This window comes from Monomorium pharaonis, chromosome 5 (assembly GCF_013373865.1).
Source record: "Monomorium pharaonis isolate MP-MQ-018 chromosome 5, ASM1337386v2, whole genome shotgun sequence".
In the NCBI taxonomy this organism is placed as follows: Eukaryota; Metazoa; Arthropoda; class Insecta; order Hymenoptera; family Formicidae; genus Monomorium; species Monomorium pharaonis.
The window spans coordinates 24,291,075-24,318,250 of record NC_050471.1 but is presented as its reverse complement, the minus strand read 5'-3'; the positions used below and the strand labels follow the sequence as shown (position 1 = coordinate 24,318,250).

The 27,176-nt window shown below is 40.2% G+C and overlaps 1 protein-coding gene across 1 annotated transcript in view; it reads right to left on the bottom strand.

Annotated features, from left to right (window-relative positions):
• LOC105832786 (unconventional myosin-XV) overlaps window positions 1–27,176 on the bottom strand; it is a 60,451-nt gene that overhangs the window by 19,451 nt on the left and 13,824 nt on the right. Inside the window, exons 3-26 of the mRNA XM_036286925.1 lie at window positions 26,106–26,216; window positions 22,966–23,054; window positions 22,826–22,889; window positions 22,633–22,742; window positions 20,990–21,274; window positions 20,708–20,885; window positions 20,328–20,606; window positions 16,592–16,921; window positions 16,209–16,496; window positions 15,977–16,134; window positions 15,343–15,720; window positions 14,433–14,776; window positions 13,838–14,306; window positions 13,574–13,776; window positions 13,207–13,478; window positions 12,726–12,902; window positions 11,882–12,329; window positions 10,820–11,616; window positions 9,481–9,956; window positions 9,122–9,400; window positions 8,792–9,003; window positions 8,502–8,697; window positions 7,349–8,330; window positions 6,507–6,749 (exon numbers count right to left, since the gene is read on the bottom strand). Of these exons, the coding sequence (XP_036142818.1) occupies window positions 6,507–6,749; window positions 7,349–8,330; window positions 8,502–8,697; window positions 8,792–9,003; window positions 9,122–9,400; window positions 9,481–9,956; window positions 10,820–11,616; window positions 11,882–12,329; window positions 12,726–12,902; window positions 13,207–13,478; window positions 13,574–13,776; window positions 13,838–14,306; window positions 14,433–14,776; window positions 15,343–15,720; window positions 15,977–16,134; window positions 16,209–16,496; window positions 16,592–16,921; window positions 20,328–20,606; window positions 20,708–20,885; window positions 20,990–21,274; window positions 22,633–22,742; window positions 22,826–22,889; window positions 22,966–23,054; window positions 26,106–26,216 (7,368 nt within the window). The remainder of the gene's footprint in view (window positions 1–6,506; window positions 6,750–7,348; window positions 8,331–8,501; window positions 8,698–8,791; window positions 9,004–9,121; window positions 9,401–9,480; window positions 9,957–10,819; window positions 11,617–11,881; window positions 12,330–12,725; window positions 12,903–13,206; window positions 13,479–13,573; window positions 13,777–13,837; window positions 14,307–14,432; window positions 14,777–15,342; window positions 15,721–15,976; window positions 16,135–16,208; window positions 16,497–16,591; window positions 16,922–20,327; window positions 20,607–20,707; window positions 20,886–20,989; window positions 21,275–22,632; window positions 22,743–22,825; window positions 22,890–22,965; window positions 23,055–26,105; window positions 26,217–27,176) is intronic.

Sequence of the window (27,176 nt, the reverse complement as noted above, 5' to 3'; positions counted from 1 at the left end):
TTTCCTCTTTAACGGAAGTCCGTTTGCGAATTTCACCTAATGTCGGTGTTTCCTCTCAAGTTTCAGATTAATAATTGGGGAAGCGACACATTCGCCCGATGGTAACGAGATAACAGACTTCCACCAATGAACGACCGGCGTCGCGCGATGGCCGTCGTTGGATCTTGAAACTGCGACGAGGAGGAAACAAACGGACGATCGATCGTGATTTCACTTACGCAAATGCGGGTCCTTCCGACCTTACTTGCGCGAGATCGTTAGTGATCGTGTGATCGCCGTTGCGTTCCGTTTATCATTATTCACTGCCGTTCTTAAGCCGCTGTTTTTACACGGTGGTGTGAAAGGCACGGTCTCATCCGCGGGAGAGAATAATCCCCGCTGATTAACTATACACTCGAAGCAAGGAGTCGTGCATTAACGATCGGCAGTCATTATCATTATGCTAACCTTGTCGGGAGCGTTGCGAATTATACAGATGCGCGACGCAGAGTCGAAAGTCTCTCGGCGAATGGTACAATCATCGAGTCGTTTTTACTATATGAGAGTTAATGTAGCTTAAGCTCTTAATGTTTGCCCGTCTTGTAAAGTCATGTACTACACCGAGAGGCGTAAGTCCTTCCGACACCTCCTTACTCCAAGAAGCTGTGCTTCCGTCGGACTTCTTCACAATTTTTTGGATAGCTTCCCGTTCCAGAAAGCTGTTCTTTCGTCGAATTTCTTCAAAATTTCTTCCGATAGCTTCTTGTTCTAAGAAACTGCATTCCTGCTAAGTTTCTTCAGTCAGCTTTAGTGTCAAAGGATGAATATAAAAAAGAATGCAACTTTGCTTTAGAAGTATACATCGAGTTTCCTTTGAGTCGAGCGCGAAACAGGAAGACACATGTTTCCTTTAATACCTTCGAACCACCACGAGTGTGTTTCTTCCCCGGAAAATTAGATTCGGAAGTCTGAGAGAGAGAAAGAGAGGGGGGAGAGAGAGAAAGACAGACAGAGAGAGAGAGAGAGAGAGAAAGAGCCGCTATTATTCCGAGCGTCTCGCTTCGCGTAGCGAGATCGGGTTCGCTTCTTCGCGAGCAATGTTCCTCGGATTCGCGGGTTCCATGCGGGTTTTGTGTGGATTGCGTGCGCGTGTGCGACGAAGGTATATACACGGACGAGACACACGTGAATGCCGCGCGCGACACGCTACACACCTGCACGGCGCGGCGGCAGTCGGTGAACTGAAGAGCCGCGGCCGCGAGGCTTCCGATTCCAAGGTACCGTCGTTCCCTGCCGGCTGTATACTGTTTGAAGCCGATGCCCCTTCGGGAGACGAATATCTGGGTCGGGCCCCACCACGTTCTCCTCGAGCGGTATGCCTGGCGCGCATACGCTAGGCGTATGGAAAATCATGCCTCGTCGTTCGTTCTTACCGTAGAGGCGCTCTTTATATCGCTTCAACCGATCTTGTTCGATCGGAACGAGAGTGCGTTTCCGATCGTCGATCGAGATATGCGTATCGAGGAACGAAGGCGAGACTTGTCCCCTTCATTTAATTGACAGGAGAACCACAAGGTCGCGGATAAAGCTTGTCTCGAGTGATTAAAAAGAAAGTATTTATCTAAATGCGGCGGCCTTTTTGCCTCCCGTCGGTGGAGCGAAATTAAAAAAAAAAAATGCTGATAAAGTGAAAACACTTGCACGATACGCGGAACGTACGTCCCAGTTTCGCACCTGTTATTATCCGCCTTTCTCGGGCGTGTTTTCTTAAATTCGACATTGAAGCGTTTTGTAATTAACTCCTCAATATTGAATTTAAATTGCATCGCCTCTAGAGCTCTCGCGGAATAAGTCCCCTAGCCAATGGCTAATTTAAAAACCATTGGCGTGTTACACGAGATATTCCTCCTACGACGATGATCTACTGTGCGAGTACAAAATCTTCCGCGAATAGAAGGAAATCCTTTGTACGGTATCTGCATGTATACCTGCGATTCCACGTGACGACAATGTGCGCCGCGAGCACGGCAATGAAATAGAAATCGGAACCGGAAGAGGGAGGAAAGGAGAGTCGGAAGCGATAGCTCATTACGCGGGGATTATTGTGATTTGCCGCTCAATGGGATCCGCCCGCAAGATTTTCAGTCCCACGCCTACCGTACGCGCAGTACGGTTTCAGTTTTTCTTTCCGTAAATCCATGTATTAAAAAAAAAAAGCAAAACCGGGGTTTTCGAACTCCTGTTGGAAACGTGGCTTTCGGAGTGTTACATGACTGTGCACAGGTCGATGCACCTGCCGCGCTAACGGAAACGACCGATTATCCGTAGGGTCCTCAAAATCCAGTCGCCCTTAGTCCTTAAGTACGTAACATCACGTGCATCCGGTCTTTTTAACTCTTTCATAATTCAATAATTCTTACGTCAATAGTTCAATTGCATTTATTTTGTATATTATAGTTATAATAGATTTAATTTTACAACGTTAATTCTGAATTTTCTTGCAATTTAGATAGATTTGTATTATAAACATATCTGTTTTTTTTTTCTTTATTAAAATCTTATCTAGATAACATTTTCTTTTTTTTTGACGCTCTGCAAAAGTGATTGCATTTTCATATCAGAAGACCGTTGAAGAAAGCTTTAGAATTTTGAACACTTTCGTTCATCGTGTCGAGAAACTCGAACCGATAATAGTCTCCGGAGAAATGGCACTTTCTCACTCTGCGTTCTTTCCGTTCTTACAGAGCGACATTTTTCTCGCACCGAGAAACAAAATATTTTCTGCGATCCGGATCATGTCGTGAGATTAGTTTTCTTCTCTTTTTTTCCTCCCTCCCTCCTTTCGCGCGGAATTAGAGAGACTCGTCGAGCGACAGCGAACGCGGGAAAATACTTTCCGCTCTTTATACGTTTTTTATTTACTTGCTCTTTCGTTCCGCAATTCTAGCCGCCAAGATGTCACGTGATGAACGCGCGGAATGCGCGCGAGACAGTGAAATTGAAATTGTTGTCCTCCACTTTGCGCGCTTGCAACACGATGCCTATTACTTTAATGAAAGGTGTTCGTTGGCTTCGGGATATTTGATTGGACGGCCGGCTTGGCAAAGACGGCACGATTATACTGAACCTTTATGCGTAAAGCTTCTTCACTTTGTATATGAATATTTTTATCTTAAGGTTCTCTCATCTTTTCACATAATGTAAGAACTTTATCAAATTTTTATAATACATTTAAGATTAAACTATAGGCATTGCTAAGTTTTTTTCAAACTTTTGACCGTGTAAGTTTTGTTATAACTTTATAAAATAGCATAAAAAAAAACTTATAGAAAAAAGATTTAAATAATTTAATTACTAGTAAAATAAAAAAAATTGTTTAATCTACATCCGTCATATAAAAGATTTTAATATTAAAAACTGATGCTTTATCATCAATCTATATTATTTATAGATAAAAGTATGAAATGTTCATGAATTATAAATACAATTCTCTTTAAATGTATATATTTTACTATAGTGAAACTAGTATAATGTTAAATTTAAAGAGAGTTGTATGTATAATTTATCGTCGTATTGTTACACTTAAATCATTAGTATAAACAATTTTTAAGAAAAATTTTTAGATGTTTATCAATATCATAAAAATGTTTAAAGAATTAATTAATATTTTTGTTGTTTCAATTTTGTTTATTATTTGTTATTTTGAAGGTGGCAATACATATCAATGAAAAGTTACATGACATTCCTACTTTTTTTTTAAATTTAAGGATTTCTTCAAACATTCACAAAATTGTATTACACAGATTTTAATAGCTACTTTTCTAATTTAAAAAAGTTAAAAAGGGATTTAAATTACAAAACAGCAATTTAAAGATTATTTCTTCTGAAATACAATTATTGCTGTTATACACAACAAAAGCAATGTGACAGTATCATTTTATCTTAAAAAAATCTTACCCTGAGTGGGTAGAAAATAACTCGTTCAAGAATAACATATAATAAGCTAACATGCTTTATCCGACAGGTCTCAATTAAATTTATATGTCTACCTACTAATTATACGTTTAATACGAATTGGAAACGTTTAAGTGTGCATAAGACCGGAAAAACGATATTATGAAACACGCTTTTCATAACAGTAATCGAAACTTTCTTAACAGGCTTTAAAAAGAGAACATCTCGTTCCAATAAAATTCAATTTGGCATATTTAAAAATGTCTCTATTTCTTGGGGGCAAAATGGCAAGAAAATAAAGGGCGCGAAGGAGATTTCGGTCAACGCGGCAGAAAGAAATAATGAGCACCGTTTCGCATTAGCAATTCAAACCACTTCCGGTGTCCGTGTTGGCGTGAGGAGAGCAAGCCGCGCCTGCGGTGAATACGAGTTGCTTGAACTCGAAATCGTTCAGAAGAAATCCAAGTATATCTGCGTTCGCTTCTTCTTTCATCGAAACTGTTCGCGGGTAGAAAAGTGAAGAAAATAGGGTAATTTAACGGAGTAGAATTGTTTAATGAATGCTTTCAGAAAGTATACGGCAGTTCAATTGAGAGTATCCGAGAGAACTATAAATAAGAAGTATTTAATTTAATTTATTTGTAGAAACTCTACTTCTAAAATTGTTAAAATATGTTGTATTTCCAGATCTTCATATATAAATAAAATTTTAAAAAATAAATAAAATAAATTGAATACTTTGGGAGATAAAATAGTCACTTTTATCGCGTACGAGATATAACGGTTTCGAGACATCAAGTGAGAATCTACGAGGTTACAATGTTTTACTCTTGATTTTACGTGAAAACTGCTCACCAATTAAAATTTGTAACAACAAAAGAGAAACAAAGTATAATGGAATTATTATCATTCCTTTGTAATGTAAAGACTCTCCTTCAGAAAACGCATTTGGACAATGGAGTCGCTACGCGACTAATTAAAACCGGCTTTCTACGACTGCTGGCTGGCTGGATCTCCACACGCCAGGCGATGTTTTCATAAATATTGAATCGCGTATTTTTCACGAACAGCATTCCTCCGTTCCGATCTTTTGACATCATTCCGTATCTTCGACTGCGAATCGCCGCGAAGGAAACACTCGTCTTCCAACGTTGCGCGAAACGTTGCACGTGCATTCGCGCGATTACGCGCGGCTCCTCTTCTATACCGTTACATAATCCGTAATGGAATTTGAAATTGCGCGCGTGCCTCAGTAAAGGTCGTTTATTCCGACAATTATCCCGATCGGAGGGAGGGGGGGGACTTCAATCGAGGATAATTGAGGAGGGAAATTACACGACTGTCAACGACAATGTGAAAGTAAGATATATTGCGTCGGAAGCTCCTCGGTTTCTAGACTACCATTTATGGGATATTACATTTTCAATTTTTAATACGTACTGAAAACGTAGCTGTGCACGCCACGTGCGACACACTCTGCAACAAATCACCAACGGATATCAAATTAACGAGCGTTGAAAATTCGATTCAACAATCGTCGTGCCCCGCTTTCTCTTTCCCCAAGGGAATAATGAAGACTCGCGTGATTTAAGAAAGGGGAAACCTTTAAATGTATATTAAAATATATCGAGGCACATTTCAAGCAGAGTTAATCCTTGGCAAGGTTTTTCGTCTGCATTCGGTCATTCGGTATATTTGGGAGAACGTTCGTCACGCTGAACGAATCGCTTCTTGAATCGCGTGCGCGGCGACGATGCATGCAGGTGTATCTGATGAACAGGCCTAGCGCGTGTTATAAGAAATCCGATCTCTCTCCGTTTGCACAAGACATAAAGACGGGTCTCCTTCTCTCTCTTTCTCTCGCGCTCTTTCGTACGCGCGCAAAAAATCATCGCTGCGTTCCGCGGCTCTTAATGATTCACTAAGGATAGACACGTTCAAAAGGCAGTTCTCGAGATAGTGGAGGAACTATTACCTTTAAAAGCAATTCTCCGCATACGTCGCCTTTGACAGCGTCAGAATGCGAAAGATCAAAGATATTCAAAAGATTAAAACTTTTTTCTATTTCTTTTTCTATTTTTTCTTGCGAAAGTTAGAAGAATCATTCGGCGAAAGAAGAACCGATTAATTCGTGGGGAATTCCCATCGGCGGCGGCATTTTCGCGAGATGTCGACATCGCGCGACTTCGATCGAAGGTGAAGAATAGAGCGTGTGGAAGAATAGCGAGGTATCCGTGTCTATCGAGCGCGGCACGTCGTTTCGGTCGGTGATGGATCGTTGGTGCCGCGCGGTACGTTCTCCGATGGCGGAAAAAGAAAAGAGATAAAACGAGGGGGGTAGGGGAGGAGGAGAGGAATAGAGACGGAGGAGGCATTGGCCAGCATATATGACCGCTCACTGGAAACGCAATTTACACTAGGCGTTACCCGCGGTTGCCTCGTTACAGGTGTTGCGTGGCACATCATGTGTGCCGTTATCATTTACGCGGTCGACCATCGCTAATTGGTCGTGGATGACAGGCGCGCGATTTTCGTCTACAGAAGAGATCACATACACACAAACACAGACTTACCAGTCTGATGTATTTGCCGATCATCTCCGCCAATTGAGGAGCGCGGTTCGTGTGCAGGGGTAGCCTAACTCCCGACGCAATTTGCAGCACGCACACGCCCGATCTGGAAGAATTCACGGAGACGATGTCCTCCAGCGGCAGGGTCTCCAGGATGATTAGATCGCCGTTCAGCGCGCGCTTGATCAGCCGAAGTCCATGATGCGATATCGCCACGTGTTGCGTCTCCGGATGCTGTGGGCCAATCTGAGACAAAGTATCAATCGAGATTATCGGATCGTGAAGTAATAAAGCAATTTTTCAGACCGTTTCTACTTTTTAATCAGCGTTCTTCGACCGACAAAATAAAGAATACTATTCAATTGTTACACAGTTAAAAAAATGATCTTGCCAACTTCAACAAAAATTATATTTGTGTAAAAATTAGCTTAGATAGATAAATAATTAGCAAATACCGTGATATGTATATGTATTGCACCTTATCAATCTAGCTGATAGAAGCAGAATTTTCAAATTCTATACGCCAAAATTCTAACAAATACAAAAATTAGCGATACATTTTGGTTGTGATATCAAGAAATCTGTCTATATCAGCAAAACATTTTTTTGGGTGCACGGAAAGAATTTTAATGATACACATATATATCTAAAAATAACTATGTTGAATACATTTAATTAATCGTTTAAGCTGATTGCTTGAATGTGAAAACTTTCTGCACTAATATTGTCATGCTTAAGCATCCTACATAATTATTTTTATAACCGGTGATAATTACTTTCTGATTTGTGTTTAACTAAATATTTAGATGCTGCAGAATAATTGTTCTTTTACAGAAGAGACTTACCGATACAGGAAATATTCGGGCAAAGTACAACGGCCATTGCTTTGCCATATCCACGATGTTCTTTTTGATCGTGATCTTGTGTTGCGTGCTTTGAAGATTATCTAGCGTGACGCCGTAATTGTCCAGCAGCTTCAGCATGTTTTGCCGGTCCTCCTTGGTGATTCTTATGCTGGAGGTCGCCAGCACGTCATACGCGACCTGGCAGAACACCAAGTGTAATGCCAAGGGGCTGTTCAGCGTCTCGTTAGGCGCAAATACCTCTTTCTTGACTCTCAGAGTCCACGTGACCCTGTTATACGTGAAATGCGCATTGGAAGTCTGCGGATAAAGTTTCGTATTTACCACCTCCTGGACCTTTTCGATCTCCGGCTTGTCCGCCGGCGGTAACACCGGTTTCAGAAATTCTGGCCACTCCTCAATCTCAATCCTCTCCATCTTGTCGGTGCGATGGGTCGACGCTACGCTCGACCGTCTATCTATATCCCGGTCCAGCTTGTTGAAGCTTTGCCGTGCGACGGTGAAGGACTCCCTTGTGTTCGGAACCACGCCGAAGTCACGCGGTGACGGCATTCCGAAGCTGTCCCGGGATTTGGGAGACACGTCCCGAGTCATGCCGAAGGGATCGCGCTTCCCGGTTGATCCGTCGAACGCGTACTTAGAGTCAAAGAGCTCGGAGTTGAGATCGCGGCGCGAGTCGAAGTCGGAGCTGCGATCGCGTATCGAACTTGCCAGATCAGTGCTGTCCTTGCCGTAGAAGTCTTTGGACTTGGCGTCCTGAGCGCGAGCTTTGTCAAAGTCGTTTCGATAGTCGTGACCGTCGCGCAAATGTTGCTGCGAAGCGAATATGTCACGACTTTGGCTGAACATCTGGTTCTTCGAGAAATGATCGTAGTTCTCAGAATCCGGAGACGTGCGGAAGGAGTCGCGTGTTTTCGGCTCAATCGGCGCTGGTGGAGATCGCGGCTGAGGTACGCCGGATTGGCTAGAAGCAATTATTTACCGACTTTATCATTTACTTATAACGCATTTGTTATATTTGGTAAAAAAATATTTTCATCAATCTCTTGAATTTTTTGTAACTAGGCTTTAAAGTAATTATTATTTTGACTTCAAGGTGATTTCCGACAATGTTTAATCTGCGTAATGTTATTACCTGTTGCTGTATACACTGCCGCCTCTTGGACTCGGCGGCTGCGGCGGCGTGACGGGCGGCGGTGGTGGTACAGGTCGTTCCATTCTCTCGATCTGTGTCCTTACTACTTGAGCTTGCGTCATCATGTCGGTAGTGCCCTTAGAAGTGACGCTTTGAGTATCGTCAACAGTGGAAGCATAATCGTCCCATCTGCCACCTTAAAATTCAAATTTTTCGAACGATTAAGTATACTATATTTTTACATTTAATTTTCGTACTTGCGGTTTTATGATGAGAAAAGATCTAATTACCCAATTGCTGTTCTAACAGAAGCTTTCTGTTATCTTCCAACCGTTTAACCTTTCCGTCTTCTCGCGGGAGAGCGGGTTTTTCAGTTGTCTTCGTGGATCTCACACTATGATTCGCCGTTACCTTTTCCAATCTCTGTCTCATTTCCGAGCTAAGCTTCAACTTCCCTATACTTCCAGGTGATGGCCTCTGAGCGCCTATTTCTAAAGCCGATCTGCAAAAGAATTTAACATTTGAATAATTGCTTCTATAAGTTTAATAGAAAGAGAGAGAGAGAGAGAGAGAGAGAGAGAGAGAGAGAGAGAGAGAGAGAGAACCGTGATGTCAATTACTTTGATTTCTTTTTCTTCTTCTCCCCTTCTTCTTTGTATCCGTTTTCGTGCTTCGCCACGGTCGTTGACCCGACTATAGGTCGATCTTCGTTAGTGACAATATTTTCAATCTCGAATTCTTCCCATTCGACGCCGCCTTCCGTCGTAGCTTCACCTTCGCCTTGGTCGTACTCTTGGTACTGTGGCGTTATCTTGCGTTGCTGTTGTTGCTGACGCATTTTGAATTCTATGAAACTATCCTGTCCTTGATTCTCATTCGAATCACTAGGTGGTGGCCATCTAAGCAATATTAGTATACGAGTTAATTGCCTGAATTATAGATATTCACTATTATTTAATTTGTTTAATGCTGAATTTACCTCCATTTCCCGATGCGCACTGTCTTTGCCCTGCCGTACGGATCGAGGAACGGTCTAGATTCGGAAGGATCATGAGACTCCAAAGGCGGTGGCATCGGCGGGGGCGGTGGAACACCTTTGTTATTGCTCATTGAAGGATTACTGTCCACGCTGCTCTTTCTATTTTTTAGTTCACTGAGTACGTTAGTAAAATTGTTCTGTATGTTACTTTTATTTGAATTAGATCTTTTTACGTCCGCCTGTGACGATGAGGCTTTTCTATCTACCATCTTTCGATCCACACTGATCTTTCGCGCATAATCGACGCTCGTTTTTCTATTGGCTTCAGCATTCTTTCTGGGCGGGCTCTGAGATCGATGAATTTGGGCCTTTATCGTCATTGTCTCCTGCCGTTGATTCGTTGGAGTAGACGTTAGCAAAGATCCCCGTTTCTCGGTTGACCATAATTCACCATCGTCAGGTTCTCTAAATGAGACCTAATCCAAGAAAGATTAGATAGAGTTCTCGATTAATTTCGATTTACAGATTACAGACAATTATTTACAGATATATACATGAGAATTGATATGAGATTAAAAAGAATTTATTCGGAAAAAAGCCGCAATGATTCGATGAAGGAGATTATCTGATCAGATTAGTCCTAATTCCAAATATCGTCCTCTGTTTCTGCTAGACAATATGTACACGATATTTTCGTAGCTGTAGGAAAGCCACAAGATACAGCGTAGCTTAGTTAAAATCAGTAGATACCTTGGAGTAGCGTCCAATAGAATCATTGGGCCCCATATGGGCACCGATTGGGGAGGCTGGGGAAACAAGATTCATGCTTGAGGGGCCAACGGGTAACACCATGCTCTGGAAACACACACCCCATGCCGCAACGCGGCTCAGAAACCCATAGGATCGTCCAGAACGACGACAGTTTGTTAAGACGTTAGCTTTTATTAAGTGCGCGCATCTCCAGTTGCGATTATCAATGATAGATCGTCGAATTAATGATAGTTAAGTGACTGTGAAACAACGTGATTAGACTGCGGTGATCTTTTTTTGATCGTGCTCGACATGCAACGTTTGCCTCTGATTTATTTATCGTGATTCAATGTTCAGGAATTCAATATTAGAAAAGTATAATATTAAAAAAAAAGTTTTAACAATTAAATATTTGAAAGTTAAACAATCTAAACACTTTTGAACAGATTGTATCCAGCAATTGTGGTTCAATTTAATTTGAATCACGATAAAAGATCAATTCATTAATCATTCTGTTAAATCACACGAACCTCGAATATTAGACTTTTTTGTACAGGTTTCTTGATTTCTAATTCTGTTAATTTCTTACCGGTTGCTGTGCTGAATTCTGTGGACTTTGAACCAACAATTGCTGTAGAGCCTGATTCTGTGCCAGCAGCTGCTGCTGTATTTGAATATTTTGCGCCATTGCGCTCTGCAGAAAGGCTCGCTGGAGATTCTGTTGATACGCCATTATGTCGCTGCTCTGACCGGGTGGTGAATTGGGATACTGCGGTAAGCTAAGTCCCTGCATGCTGTAGATCGGAATAGGCATAAAACTCGCGCCCATGTTCATGCTGTTATTCTGCGCGGACGAAACTTGCTGAGTAGGGCTGAACATGGGCATCATCATGGGCGGTGACATCATACTCTGCGCGATAGGGCTAAAGTTGAAGGCCGTGTTTTGATTAGGGATGTCCATATTGCCGCCTCCTTTGATTCTTTTTGACAATTCGCTCGCGGTGATGTTTGTTTCTTCGTTTCTTCCCATCATTCCTTCAATGAAGTCATCGACCGTGGCGTTTTCAGTAGATCGTTTATTGATTCTTTGTTGATTCTCAAGAACCGTTTGATCGTCAGATGGAGTAGTGTCGTATAAACCTTTTATCGAAGCAGCCAAACTGCGAGCATCCGATAATTCGTCGAGATTACCGTCCAATACAGGCATAAAAAGTTCGTCCAGGAACTGATCTACGTCGGAAGCTTGGCTGGGCACTCTCACCCGTCGCACGTGCGACGCTAAAGAAGGCGCCTCGCTAGTATCAGACATGGCAGACGATTTTACTCCGTATTCACTCTTCTCGATGTAAGCGCGACTAGATTGGCTTCCTGGCACTGCGCGTTTGCCTGAAAACGCGAGAGGAATAATCGATAGGCGGCCGATACGGAAAAATTGGGTTGCATAATTACCGACTTTCTCCGCGATAGAAATTCTCAAAGTAAAATACATCTTACGCAACAGCGAATTGAATAACAAGAGTAAAGGACAAAGTCGAGATTGTTGACATCGTGACGTAATGCGTATGAAGTTCACTAAGATCTTTGAAAATTCTTCGGAAAATGAATAAAAAGATAAGGTGATAAGAAGAATAATTTCTTCCCAATTATTTACCAGGATATTGCGACTTGATGAACCTGGTCTGCGACCTTATATAGCTCTTATCATCCTCCGATCTTCCAGTTTGACTAACGGACTGAATATCCGGGTATTCAAAATCAATCGTGAGATCCTCCTCTTCTATGTTAGGCTCCGTCGTTCTTGTGACCCTACTGTATTTCCTCTCTTGCGTGATCTCAGTACGCGTCATGTACTCAACGTTACTGACTGCCGGAGTCTCACCAATTCTTTCCAAACTGTGATACCGTTCATTCAACTTAGATGAAGAAAGCCCGAGATTGGCAAGTTTTACCGGTGAAGGCATGACTTCTGACTGAAGCAAGTTGTCCAAACTTCGACTACGCTGCTTTTCTTTCTCGAAATAGCGGTCGTTCAAGGCAGATTTCCTCGACAATCCCATTTCCGTCGTCTCCAAAATGACCTCGTGTGATTGCTTTCGCATCTGTATAATATATTATGTTTTCAGATACTCTTGTTAAACGCATGATTTATTAAATTATAAATAAAAGACTCAAAGAATGAGACAAAATAAATACAAAATCAAGACACATACTATAATATAAAATAAATGTTTTTCAAGACTTTCTTAAATTAGAAGTATTGTTATTTTTTAATATGACAATTTTTTCATTACTTTATATAATATTTTATTTATCAATCATTTATATGTATTTCACCACTAATTTTAAAATTTTATTTAACATTTTAAAATTTTACAAAAATCATAATTAATTAGCTGCTCTAATTTGATTTAACAATTTTCAGGAGCAAAAGAGTTTTCAATATAAACTAGATTCTTTACTTGCTTGTAAGAAATTACAATTAAACCAATACGTACGGGTTGTTTCGTAATGGGTGGCTGCGGCGGAGGAACTACCGGCCGCCTCGGTACCTGGATGTCCAGTTCGACAGGTTTATCAACTACTTTTGGCACTGATTTTCTTTCTAGAGGCTGGAAGGTTTTTAGAATAGGGATTTCCATTTCCTGTTCCAACTCCCGAATAACTTGAGCATGCTAAAAAGAAATTTTATAAATTTAAATACCAAAATTCAATAATTTAACAATTGTTTTAATATTAATATCGCTAATATAGAAAAATGAAAAAGCGAAAAATAATTGACTTGATTGTTGGATATATTGTTGAATATATGTTGGATATAAATTTAATAATAAACCTGTTAATTACTAAAATTTTATTTCTCACATTTGTTTTCTATACTTTATGCTTTTGCTATGTTGACAACAATGTTTCTGGATAAAGTTTTAAGTTTTCTCTATTATTTCTATTATATTAATTACATAGTTGAAATTTTCTTACCTCTCGCTTTTTTATAGGCGGCAGACTATTTTTGCGTTGTTCCAGGAACATATGTTTGGCGGCAGGGAAAGCTGGTGCCAATTCCATCTCCGAGATCAAATCTAATACATAATCGAAGCCATTGGTCTCCGTCACGATAGCATCCGGACCGTCTAGTTGATTCCAAAGTGTGATAGTCCAGCCGGCGTTCTCCACCCCATGGTTTCGAACCGCAAGATTGGCCAATTCTTCACACGTCGTCCAGGAATCTATTGCGCATGTGGTTGTTTCGCCTGTAAAGTGAAAAGTTATTGATGACAATAAAGTTTTCAGGGTGTTATATACATATACATATGTGTGTTATTTTTACGATTTTGAGGTAGTTTACCGTCGTAAAAGCCAACGTTGAGCGCCATATTTACGCGATTTCTATTGGCCCGCCACTCTAGAACGCATGGCGGATAATTTCTGGGTACCTGATGCACTGCTTGTTGATTATTACTCATCATACGATACACCGTTCTCTCGCCTTGTAACAGTTTGCGTTGGCAGTAAGCCTTATAGCCGTCGTAGGCGTGATCGGAGACATATCTAATTAAAGTACGTCAATTAGGGACTTTAACGATGTATTGCGCGTCTAATGTGAACTTACTTTAGAAGATACTTGAAGAGCGTGGCACTTGGCTGGAACGCGGACAAGCAATTGGACAGCAACAGCCATCCTCTTTCCTTGTTGGCGTCGTTCTCATTCTTCCAGGTTTGATTCGCTAACTGGCACAGTATTTCGTCCCTTAGTTTCTCATTCACAATTCCCTTGTTAACGATATAGTCGCCCAACGCTTGTTCGCGTTTGCCATTAAGATTACTCTCGTTCATAAAGCGCAATATCATCTTAAAGATCATCAAGGAATCAGTGTAATCCTGATCGCGAGCCTTCGCTAGGAATGGAGTCTTGATCGGCTCGCGTTTCATCCCAAAGATGTGACTCTTGAAATAAATGTTGGTGAACTTCGAGAACTGATACTGATCGATATCGGGCGGCAGATTGTAGGTATAGTTCATCGGGATGACTTGGCCAACAACCTTGAGAAGATTTCGCTCTGTGTGTGTGGGTTGCCAATCTGGAAAGTGGAAATTATGAAACAAATATTTTTAAAAAGGTAAGATTTGTGGAAGATATAAAATACGTGAAGGTTTGAATTTCACGACGTTGTTGTCATATTTATTCTAATAAAAACGTAACGTACCATCGAGTTTGCTGTAAATAAAGGCTAGTTCTGCGGGAATCTCCAAATGGTTTACACCAGCAACAGCTCGCGAGGTCCTCTCCTGCTCATCTCGCTGCTGCTTCGCCTTTGCCCGTTCCTTACTGGCCCTCTCGATTTCCGCTCTTTTCACCATTTCATCTTTTAACACCTTGAATCTCTCCCGTTCCTTTCTACCTCTATATAGCTTCTGCGCCATCATAACACCCTTTTTCATTGCGCGGAACTGCTTACGTTCACGGTAACCGCGATACACCGCCTGTATCAAAACTGTGCTTCGTGAAATGTTGAGGAATCTTCTGCGCGCCAAGAAGCCTCTTGTGTATCTGTAAGGGAAATTGTTATAGCAACATTCGGAAGAGATTCATACATTTATTGATATTAATTTCAATATGTAAAAGGTGCTGTAAAATAAATTGAGAGGAATAAATTTCTATGAGATATTTTAACGTCATAAAGTATTTCGTACATTAAACAAGTCAGAGAAACATAATTATAGTTTCTTCACAAATCAAAGGTTAGCAGTAAAAGTGTGTGTTAGAGTGGCAAGTGGAAGGTTAATTTTATAACAAAATATCGTGTCTTTTTATTAAAACCAATTTTTTAAATATATTCCAGTAGTGGACCATATTACTACCCCCTCCTTTTCGATTTATTATGCAATGCTGTTACATTTTTGTAAATTATATTTAATGTAATAAATATGTCATAATTTTTGAATCTAGAATTTATCGAAGAACATTTTGATAATTGTTAATTTTTCAATTAAAAATATAGATTATTAACAAAGTTATTAAATAAAGTGTAAATGGGGGTCATAATGTTATCTACTTTGTAATTATTAAATAATAATTAAAATTAAAATTTGCGTCGTTTTTGTATAATTTGATACCTCTGGACTGTGATGGCCGCTCTTTCCAGAATCAATGCTCTGTTATATTCCAAAGATCTCTCCAACGATTCGCGTAAGAACACTCGCGTGAGTCCGAGCTGATACTGCGACTGTGCTTCTTTCGGTGCTGCTTTGTCCAAAATTATTCTGCACAGTTCCTTGTTAGGCGCACTCCTGGGCAAATGGGTCGAGACGAGGTAGCGATACCGGTCCACAAAGTGTCCGAACAGAAGACGGACCGGGTAGCCGGTTTTTCTGATACGGATCGTCTCCAACATGCCCGTGTATCTTAATTGTTCAAGCACGCAAGGCATGTCAAACTTCATCGGTGCCTTCTCAGTATTCGGCTTGATGCAACGGACGAACCAAGGATTACATCTACACAGAAGAGAAAAAAACTTTAATTGTAACTATACAATTAAACAGGTAAGGACTATTGCAAAAATCCAACAGATCGATAAAAAGATCTATTAATATGTTTGATAGAACACATAAATTTTCAGAAATGTTATTAAAATTCTCTAAACTTGATTAAATTTATTAAAAAATTGCTTCCTACAATTTGCAGCGTCCATCAGTTTTTAAATTAAACAGAAAATTCAAATTGTGTTTTATCTTGTTTTGTAATGCTTACTGAGACATAGATTCCAAGAGTTGCTGGAGGCTGTCATGAAATCGGGCCGAAACAGTGGGAGTTCTCGGTTTCATAGTGACAAATCTGCCATTTGGTTTGTTCATAGTTTTATTAGCTTCATGAGTGGTTCTGACATGCTGGAACATCTTGCTAACCATCTGCAATCATCACAACTATCATGTATACTGTAAGATTCTTCCAGCTTAACAGCATGAACAAAATGGAAACTTACCGAAATCTTGCTGCTGATCAGTAACTCGACGACATCTGGTCTCAAGGTATCCCTATTTTTATCTAAGAAGCCCTCTACGTTGTACCAAACTTGTCCGGCATAGTGCCTGATCGCGAACTCGGCGGAGTTCATCCTAGGTCTGGAATACAGCTCACTCAACGCATGATTGTAATGGCATTTCTCCAAGAAGGAAAGATCCGTCGCTTTAGGAAAGTTGCTCTCGTCGTCCAGCAGGTGAAGAATCCCCACTGGCTTTTTCGCGATCAGATGGATAACCGGCAAGTTATCCTAAGACAAATAGACCGATAATAAAATTATTTCCGTGATCTACGCGTTTGTACTGACGTTCCACCAAACAATTGTATCAAATCAATCAATCTCACCGTGTAATTGATGGTAGTCCATTCGATCTTCTCCTTCGCGTACTCCTGTTGCTCGAGCTTGAATATGTGCTTGTTAAAGTAGAACTGAAGATTCTCGTTTGCGTAATTGATACATAACTGTTCAAAACTGTTCTCCGTGAAATTCTCAAAACCAAAGATGTCGAGGATCGAAATGGCAGCGGTCTGTTTCGTACCTTTGTAAACGATATGGTTGACTCGCGCGACTAGCCACGAAAAGAGCGAACTGTATAAAGCTTTTGCGAAAGCGTCCCTAGCATCGAGGGCTTGGTCGATATTCAAAGCTGTGAAAACTCTTTCGTTCCTTGCTTCCTGCAGCAATAAATGTACGGATTCACAGTTGGTTAATTGAATAATTTATGGTTGAAATAACAAGAATGCTCAAAATACCTATAAGAGATAATGTATAAAGAATGTAAACTTTCTTAAAAACGTTTTTATAATAACATTTCTTTGACGTGTATAGAATATTTAAGATAAGTCGCAAAGATGCCACTTTGATTGTAATTAATTATAGTTATTATAGTTGTTTTTCATTTCTTCATGAATCATTTCTTCATGAAATTAGTTAATCTAATTATAAATAAGTATGATAAACTGTTGGGAAGCAATAAAGAAGATTCAAGAGATTTCAGTATTAATAAGGATCAGCAGAAATTTATAAAATAAAGAATAAGTCGTGAAATATTGTTTATTCGATAATGTAATAACTAAGTTGTATGATTCAATTATTTTGAAAATAGATAACTGTTTCGAGCTGCATTTTATGTGACAGTATGATTAGTATAGATTATATTTATAAAATCATTATATGCATGCAAATTGCAATGACATCTTTTATCACTCAATCCCAGTTATATAAAATATGATTTTTTAACCTTGATATTTTTATTCAAATAATTTTGTATATTAAAATTTTGGATGATCGTCCTTTTTCTTTTCTTTTTATATAATTTTAAACATTTTAAATTTAATAAAATGTTGAAATCTGTAAAAGTATAAATATATAAAAAGTGCTTCCTGAATAATTCATTTAAGTTTTATCGCTTATTTTTCTCTTTGCTTAAACTAGACTGTCTATTGTAAATAAGCAAATTTCTATTATGTCATAATATTTAAATAGTAGTGGCATCTTATATTATACATACTAGAACATTACAGGCGCGCGCTGCGCGCGCGCTATTTGACTTTTCACTTTAAAAATAATAATAATTGCAATTTGATTTTCTCTATCTTTCGTTTACATTAATCTAACGTCTTCTGCAATTTTGAATAAAAAAATGTAAAGTTTAATTATACATACATACATACATACATACATACATACATACATACATACATACATACATACATACATACATACATACATACATACATACATACATACATACATACATACCTACCTACATACATACAGACCAACATACATACCTACTTGCAACTTACTGCTACCTAGCTACCTAGCTACCTAGCTACATATTTATCTAGTTACGCTCGCTCGTTTGCTCCCTCCCTCCCACCCTTTTTCACTCACTCACTCGCTCACTCCTCGCTTACTCCTCGCTCCCTCCTTGCTCACTCCTCGCTCACTCCTCGCTCCCTTCTCGCTCACTCCTCGCTCCCTCTTCGCTCCCTCCTGGCTCTCTCCTCGCTCCCTCCTTGCTCAATCTTCGCTCACTCCTCGCTCCCTCCTCGCTCACTCCTCGCTCACTCCTCGCTCACTCACTCGCTCACTCCTCGCTCCCTCCTCGCTCCCTCCTCGCTCACTCCTCGCTCACTCCTCGCTCACTCCTCGCTCACTCTTAGCTCACTCACTCGCTCCTTCTTCGCTCCCTCCTGGCTCCCTCCTCGCTCCCTCCTTGCTCACTCTTCGCTCACTCCTCGCTCCCTCCTCGCTCACTCCTCGCTCACTCCTCGCTCCCTCCTCGCTCCCTCCTCGCTCACTCCTTGTTCACTCCTCGCTCACTCCTCGCTCACTCCTCGCTCACTCCTCGCTCCCTCCTCGCTCCCTCCTCGCTCCCTCCTCGCTCACTCCTCGCTCACTCCTCGCTCACTCCTCGCTCACTCCTCGCTCACTTCTCGCTCCCTCCTCGCTCACTCCTTGTTCACTCCTCGCTCACTCCTCGCTCACTCCTCGCTCACTCCTCGCTCCCTCCTCGCTCACTCCTCGCTCACTCCTCGCTCACTCCTCGCTCACTCCTCGCTCCTTCTTCGCTCCCTCCTGGCTCCCTCCTCGCTCCCTCCTTGCTCACTCTTCGCTCACTCCTCGCTCCCTCCTCGCTCACTCCTTGTTCACTCCTCGCTCACTCCTCGTTCACTCCTCGCTCCCTCCTCGCTCACTCCTTGTTCACTCCTCGCTCACTCCTCGTTCACTCCTCGCTCACTCCTCGTTCACTCCTCGCTCACTCCTCGCTCACTCCTCGCTCCCTCCTCGCTCACTCTTTGCTCATTCACTCGCTTTCTCCTCGCTCCCTCCTCGCTCCCTCCTCGCTCACTTCTCGCTCCCTCCTCGCTCCCTCCTGGCTCCCTCCTCGCTCCCTCCTTGCTCACTCCTTGCTCACTCCTCGCTCCCTCTTTGCTCCCTCCTCGCTCACTTACTCGCTCACTCCTTGCTCCCTCCTCGCTCACTCCTCGTTTACTCCTCGCTCACTCCTCGCTCACTCCTCGCTCCCTCCTCGCTCACTCCTCGCTCACTCACTCGCTATCTCCTCGCTCCCTCCTCGCTCCCTCCTCGCTCACTCCTCGCTCACTCACTCGCTATCTCCTCGCTCCCTCCTCGCTTCCTTCTCGCTCACTCCTCGCTCCCTTCTCGCTCACTCCTCGCTTAATCACTCGCTCATTCCTCGCTCACTACTCGCTCACTCCTCACTCACTCGCTTACTCCTTGCTCACTCCTCCCTCACTCCTCGCTCACTCCTCGCTCCCTCCTCGCTCCCTCCTGGCTCCTTCCTCGCTCCCTCCTTGCTCACTCCTCGCTCACTCCTCGCTCCCTCCTCGCTTCCTCCTCGCTCACTCCTCGCTCACTCCTTGCTCACTCCTCGCTCAGTCACTCGCTCACTCCTCGCTCCCTCCTCGTTCCCTCCTCGCTCCCTCTTCGCTCACTCCTCGCTCACTCCTCGCTCCCTCCTCGCTCTCTCCTCGCTCCCTCCTGGCTCCCTCCTCGCTCCCTCCTTGCACACTCCTCGCTCCCTCCTCGCTCCCTCCTCGCTCCCTCCTCGCTCCCTCCTCGCTCACTTTTCGCTCACTCCTCGCTCCCTTCTCGCTTCGCGCGCGCTACTTAACTTTTTATTTTTTACTTTTTAAAAATAAATTACAACAATAAATGTATAGATAATATTTATACAAATTTAACAGCTGTCAAAATTGCAATGACAGCTACTCTTGCAACACGAAATATGCGCAGCGAGAGAACCAATCGGCATCGCGGAAAAGCGACAACAATAAACTTCGAGAAATGCGAGCAATCGACTTTACATGCTTTTTTTTAGATACGTTGAAGAAAATGTCAGTTTTGCAGAGTTTAATTAATTTTTCTCCTAAAAATCTGAAGTATCAATTTAAATTATTTTATTTGGATAAATACATAAAATTCACAGTAATATTACATAAATTGTTTCGCAGCTTAATTCCATGATATTCAAGAAAAGGGGTGGTTTTCTCCCAACTCATCTTACACCGATTGAATCGAAATGAGAGTAGTACCAAAGTGAAAACTTACCGTCGTTTTGGTGGTAAGAGCTCGGATGATGCCATCGGAATTCACTTGAAGAAGGTGCGCCGCCCAGCGTATTTCAGCGTCAGAACCGACTTCCACGCCTTCCTGGCCGTGCCTCATTTGCTTCCGGTGAAAGTATACGTTCCCCAGATGCAACACGCTGGCTAGGATCTTGAAGATAGTATCCTGCTCCTCGGACGAGAAGCCGAGAACCTGCATGGCCGACAAGAGCGCCTTAAAATCCTGCACGTCGCTCTTGCCATCGATCTCGCAGTTTCCACCCTGAAAACATTTTATTAACAATAATTGTGCGATACTATTCTCCTTTCTTTCTCTCTTTTCTCTAATTTAAAATGCGAGGATTTTGTCATACGCTAATGTACCTGGTTTAAATAAAAGTACTTGTCCGGTGTAAGCAGGCCGTATTTATCCCTGAGTTGCTGATCGAGTCCAGCTAGAAGTTCATAGAACACGTGGTAGTTCCTCTCCTCCGAGGCCTGAGTTACTATCCTACTCTTTTCTAGAAGATATTGCGTTATTCTACCGCCTATGATCGCGCCGCTGAGAAATAGAAAAATTGTTTGCGTGATGTGACACCAGCAGAACCAAAAAATTTTGTATTTCATTTATTTCATAAAATATATGTATCTTTTAATATTACTCACTCCCTGAAGTGAACCTCCAGGTATTTTCCGAAACGACTGCTGTTGTCGTTACGCGGCGTTTTGGCATTCCCAAAGCTCTCCAAAAGCGGCGTCGCCTCCAGGATTTGCTCGGTGACGAGATTGTTTGGCGCGCGATTGACGGCTGCGAGATATTGCATCACCAGCTTCGTAGACTCTGTCTTCCCCGAGCCAGACTCGCCGGAAATGACGACCACCTGATTGGCACTGGAGTTATTGGCTGCAGTCACCTGACTGTACGCGGAGGAGCCCACGGCGAATAAATGCCTGCGGAAAATAGTGAAGCAAAGTCATCTTCAGAAATAAGTTAATCGAGATACATGTCAAGCTTTACAACAATTATGTAAAATATTTATTACATAAAATAAGTTTAAATCGATGCCAAATTACTTGCTATCGACAAAAGTTTTCACTTATAGATGATGTTTTTTTTTAAACAGATAGTCCTTATTTAATTTAGTTTTATTAGCATATTATATAAAGTAGCTCAAAAAATAAAAGAAAAATTGTTTAAAAAAAGTATATTATTAACCATTTTTTACTTGACTTTCTACTCTCTAAATTTCATAGAGTGAAAGTACTGCCACTACAATTTTTGGAGTAATTTTCTACTCCAATAAGAATTAAAGTTTACTTTGTTCGAATAAATTCCTTGATATTCACTCACTAATAATGTAAACTCTTGAAATAGAAAATTACTCAAAAAACTGTAGTGATAGTATTTTCACTCTAAAAAAATTTAGTGAGTAGGAATAATATTTAATTCATGTCTTATTGAAAATTAATTAAGGTTGCTAATTATGAATCTGTAGTCAAAATTTTAAAATTCAAAATAACGGATACAATGTGACAAACCAAAACGTAAAATTTTCTCGGATTTGAATAAAATCCATATACCCGAAATTTTGAGGATTATTGAATGTTTCCACTAGTTGAATTATGCCATTAAAATAAAATTTATTTGATTGTTTCTTTAGTTCTACTACTTTCCTTGAAACATTTCGTTAAAAGGATACGACAGAAAGGTCTGGTTGCACCAAAGTTATTTGGCTTTAAACGAAACTTAAATATATCTCTGTCTTTATTTATTTAAAAAAAAAGATAAAGATAAGCGTATGTTTAAATCTTGCGTAAAATTAAAACAATGTTGGTGCAACCGGACCAACTAAATAGTGTCAATTATTCACAGATGTTAAAGGCCGAATTGAAACCAGCAATCGAGCAAATAAAACGACTTGTCAGGGAGTTATTTTGCTTCAAGATAATGTCAGGCTTCTCACTGTTCACACTACGGAAATACTGAAGGAACTCAAAATTGAAGCTTTGGAGTCTCCATCATATAGCCGCAATCTGTTACCACGTGACTATTACATTTTTAAATCGATAAAAGGACATTGAAGGGACAATGTTTTTTTTCTCATTTAATTAAAAAAATAAAAGATTAAAAAAATAAAAAGATTGATTGAAAGCACAATCAAATTAAAGAATTAATAAGACTATATTAAAGACTAATATTCTTTTTTTCTTATTTTAATATTACGTATTATACTTTTTTCTTCAAAAATTCCTTTTATTTCTTAAATTAAATTAGTAGAAAAAATAGGTAAAAAGGAATTAATACTGACGGTGGAAGTGTACCAAGGATTCGTCCCTCGTAAAGTTTCACTTGGTCCAGTCCGTAGATGTCGAACATTTTGTACGGATTCACCGCTACGAGGATACTTCCCGTGTACGTCTAAAAATTCATCATAAATGATTACTATTCAAGTCAGCTGCTAATTACTGGGAGATAAACGAGTTAACGTAAATGCGACGTACGTAAATTAGTTCCTTGTCGTAACGGATCTTCAAGTTCCATAATAACGACGCCTCGTTCAGATCCCTGCAATTTATTCAGCTTGTTTAACGCCGGCGTGTGACAATCACGCAAATAGACACGTGATAATTTCATGACTTACGTCAACTGAATCATATCCTCCACGCCATTTTGACCTAAGTCCTGCCTGGGCTTCACTCCGCTCAGGTTGGTGAGAGTAAAGATTTGCGGCTTAAACACATAATTGTATGCAATTATTCGTCGTTTTTCCGCACGAAGATCCAGAGTGGCCGCGGCGGTACAACAGCATGCATTTGTATAATTTTTATGACTGCTCGCGAGCCCGCAATCACCCGGCGACACTTTCTTTCCAATTTCTAACGGCGCTGGAGGGAAAATGCCTAAAGTCGCGACTTTCCAGCTGAAACGAATTTTGCGATCGTCCCCGCCTGCGTTTTCTCGACGCGGCTTCTAAGGAGAATGTCCGATAAAAAAGGAGGATTCATGCGAATTCACATAAGAAGCGAGAGAGCCACTCACGTGAGACTTAACCGGATACCAGCCCGTCTGCGTTTGCAGTTGCGTCTCCATTGGCGCCGCCGGTACTTATTTTCGACGGATCAACAAAATTTTATGAGATTAAAAAAAACCGAAAGGTTCTGTAAAATTTCTACTTAATTCTGGACGAAATTTTATTTGCGGAAAATAATCGCGATAAACTGGATAGTTTCTAAAAAAAAAAACTCTGAAATACTTTAAGACTGTAGTAATTGCAAACCGAAATAATAGAAAACAACGAAACATCTCTCAAAGTTTATAATTTTCACTAAACAAACCAGATTTTTCTGGTGTTACAAAATATCGAAGTTATTATCTCTACATTTTTTAATAAAAAAATGTTTGATATTTTTTACTATAATTGCATGAAAAAATAATTATGATTAGGAGCTCTATTTTTTTAATAATTATTACTGTTAATAACATTATGTTAATAGTGTTATCAATTATGAAAAAAATTTAATATAAATTATAATTTTAATTTTTAATAGATATAGTAATGTCAAGTTATGGAAAATTTAAATAAAATAAACATTTTCATGAAATTAGAATTATAGCGAGTATAACTATTCTTTTAATATTCGCTTACTATTTACATGGTAATAATTATAATTTGCACGGTTAAAACTATAAATATATAATTTGCACCAAAAATTTTTATAAATTAGTCAAGTTATAGTAATTATAATTACTTTTACCCTCAGCACATAAAAAAAATGTGGAACGTATTAAAAAAAATTGTTCAGGATACAGGACACGCTCGTTAATTTCAAAATTTATAATACAGATCAGTTTCTAACTGTTTTCAATCTACAAAGTCAAAGCAAGTACGAGATGTTGTATTATACGATCATTCCATTGACTGGAATTTTAAAACTATATGAGACTCCACCTAAGCCTTATATTTAAGATTTTTTTTAAGATTAAAGTCGCACGTACAAGATGTAGCACGATCATTCCATTGGATGAAATCACGAAACTATTTACGATCCCACTTGAGATTTACACTTAACATGTTTTTAAATATGAAATCGGATTGTGAATACCGTTAAGTTCGCGAGCCTACGCGCGTCAAGAGATATCCCAATACTTCTTTTTTCTTTCTAAACGATTGGCGTGCCTTACGCCAATGCATCGTCATCTATAATGGGACACCGGTGAAGTGCAGTGCCGCAACTAGTGCACGACAACGCGGAGAACACAAAGCTTCAGGAAAAATTGCTCGTTTTTAAACGTCCCGCGATGGGCGTCGGTGTTGCATAATGAAGTTGCCCCGTGTTAAATGGAAATAGCTACGAACAATCGCCCGCCAAGTTATTTTCACTTTGCCGCGTGTAGTTTCTCCTTTCAAAATTCTAGCGTCACCTACGACCGTGGAAGATCGATGACCGATAGTGCTGGTTCCAAGGCCCGGGAGCACGAACTTGAAAATCGCACGCGCGCGCGAAGGACGAAAAGATTGAATGAAAAAACGTGGAACCAGATTGACGCGGGCGCGAGCGCGCGACGTGAGAGTTGCCCCTCTCGTTCTCGTCTAATGAAACGAACTTAAACACGCGAGGGCCGCGCTAAAAAGTCAAGAACCGACCGTGCAGATCGCTCAGATATCATGCACATTTGCAGCTCTATTCCCGTTTGATCTGACAACGTTCTGATTGTCTTGAATCGTTTGTCAATCGAGTCAGCTTGAGGGGTAAGCTGTATTCAACTTTTTGCTCCGGCAACCAATTGAATCTTTAGGTTTTCAAAATGTTATTAAAAGAAAACTGTATAATTAATTTTAAATACACTTCTACAAAAAGAAGTTAGTATCAAATTAGTAATTATTTTCTCATATGTAAGGAGAAATGTAAAATCATTTTTAAAAGTTTGACAATCTTAAATTTTAATTTTATAAATATTACATTTTTTATTTCAATATTATAATAATCATCTAGAAAGAGAGCACAATATAATGATAATTGATGATAACATTATTGAAAATTCTCATTCTTGATTTGAAGATATTCTTATTTTCTGTCCGATATTTTTTCTCTCAACTTAAATAATTAATTTTCTATGATATCTTTTTCGAAAAATTAAATATATAAATAAATTTAAAATAAGTAACGTAATATTTCAATAAATACTTAAGTAAACATTTTGCCACAAATATATGAGTCAATGAGATTATTATATTTTCAAATCAGTAGTAATCAAACAATAAAAGTCTTTTAAATACATTTAAATATTTGTTTCAAAAAACGAAAAATACATATAAACTTACAACAAAAATTGTAACGTTTACATAAACATTTTGACCAAGATATGAGTCAGTTTAATTGACTTTCAAAATTAGTTATATTTCCAATATTTGTAATTAAACGGTAAAATCAACTTTAAATATGTTTAAATATCTTTTTGTGAAATTAAATATACATATATAGACAAATTTAAAGTAAAAAAGTTAGGTAAACGTTTTGGCAAAGATACGCAAATCGTACATGAATTAATGACTCGCTTGAATGACGTCGTTTATAGAAAATGCAAAGTGATCGGCTGCCAGGAGTTCAAGATAGCTGCGTATCGTCGATAGAAAGGCCTGTTTACTAACCGAAAGAGCACGTCTGTGCTATCTTTTCATAGCTATTGAATTCTTTCACATTCTATCATTCGTAATTATGCATGGTTAAATACAGGTTATACAGACGATTAGTAAGCGCTTTCTAGACGGCCTTATCTTACCTTGCCGGCGATCACCGCTTGGACCGAAAGTACATTGGCGGCTCTGTGATATTCCAGAACCTCGCCTGGCAGCACGTGGCCGACACCGGGGTCGAACCATACCAATTCACCCTGCAAATAACATTATTACTATTATACTTCAAATAAGCGATTTAATCACATAAACATTTCATATATCTTTGCTGTATATTTTAATATTTTAATAAACGAGAATTTATTATATTTTTCTTCTTTAAACACTGTGGCTTTTATTATCTATGACTAGTTAATTAAACTATTTCACATTTACAATAAAAAGATTTCTTGCTATCGAAATTTCAAAATAGAAGCTGGTTTCAAATTTTATGGTGCAATTTTACTTTATTAAAATTCACTTAAAGTAATAGACAATTTTTAGGGAAATACATTATTCCAACTTTTTTTGCCAATCAGTATGATCAATACAAAACTTGTGTTCACTGTGCATATATGCGTTTTAAATATTCGTGCATAGAGCAGATCCTTCGAAAATTTTATTAAGGCTTTGTTAGAATAATATTTCTTAATATTTCCTTCGAATCAAAACACCCATAAATAATCTCGAACCGTTTTCATGTTCCACGACGGGGATCTACGCGCCGTCGAGGACGCCGGCATCCGCCTCTTTCCGGTGCAGAAACCAAATATCGACGATGACATGTCCGGGGAGTTGGAACGGACACTGTTCGCGTCGCTGAGCGCTCTGACGTGCGTCGTCGGGCCGTACGTCGCCGTCTTTCTCACATAATTCGATCTCTCTTTACTCTGCTTCGTCAACACTCCGCTAGCCGAGACTCTTGTCTGCTCGTCCGCATTTCGCGCCGGTGGATTCCCCGTCGACGTCTTCCGTGCGATCTTCATGTAGCTCGGCAACGTCGTCGATCTTATTCCCGTCCTCGAGTCCCCCGTTTGCGTCTTCAGCAATTCGACCTGCGATTTCCGTCGGTAGCTCGCTTGCCTTTCGCTGCTCCACGTGGAATCTCTATGAGGACACTTACCGCGGGAGGACCACGAGTCCGCTTTTGAATCTTTACGCGCGGAACAGGCGGTGTC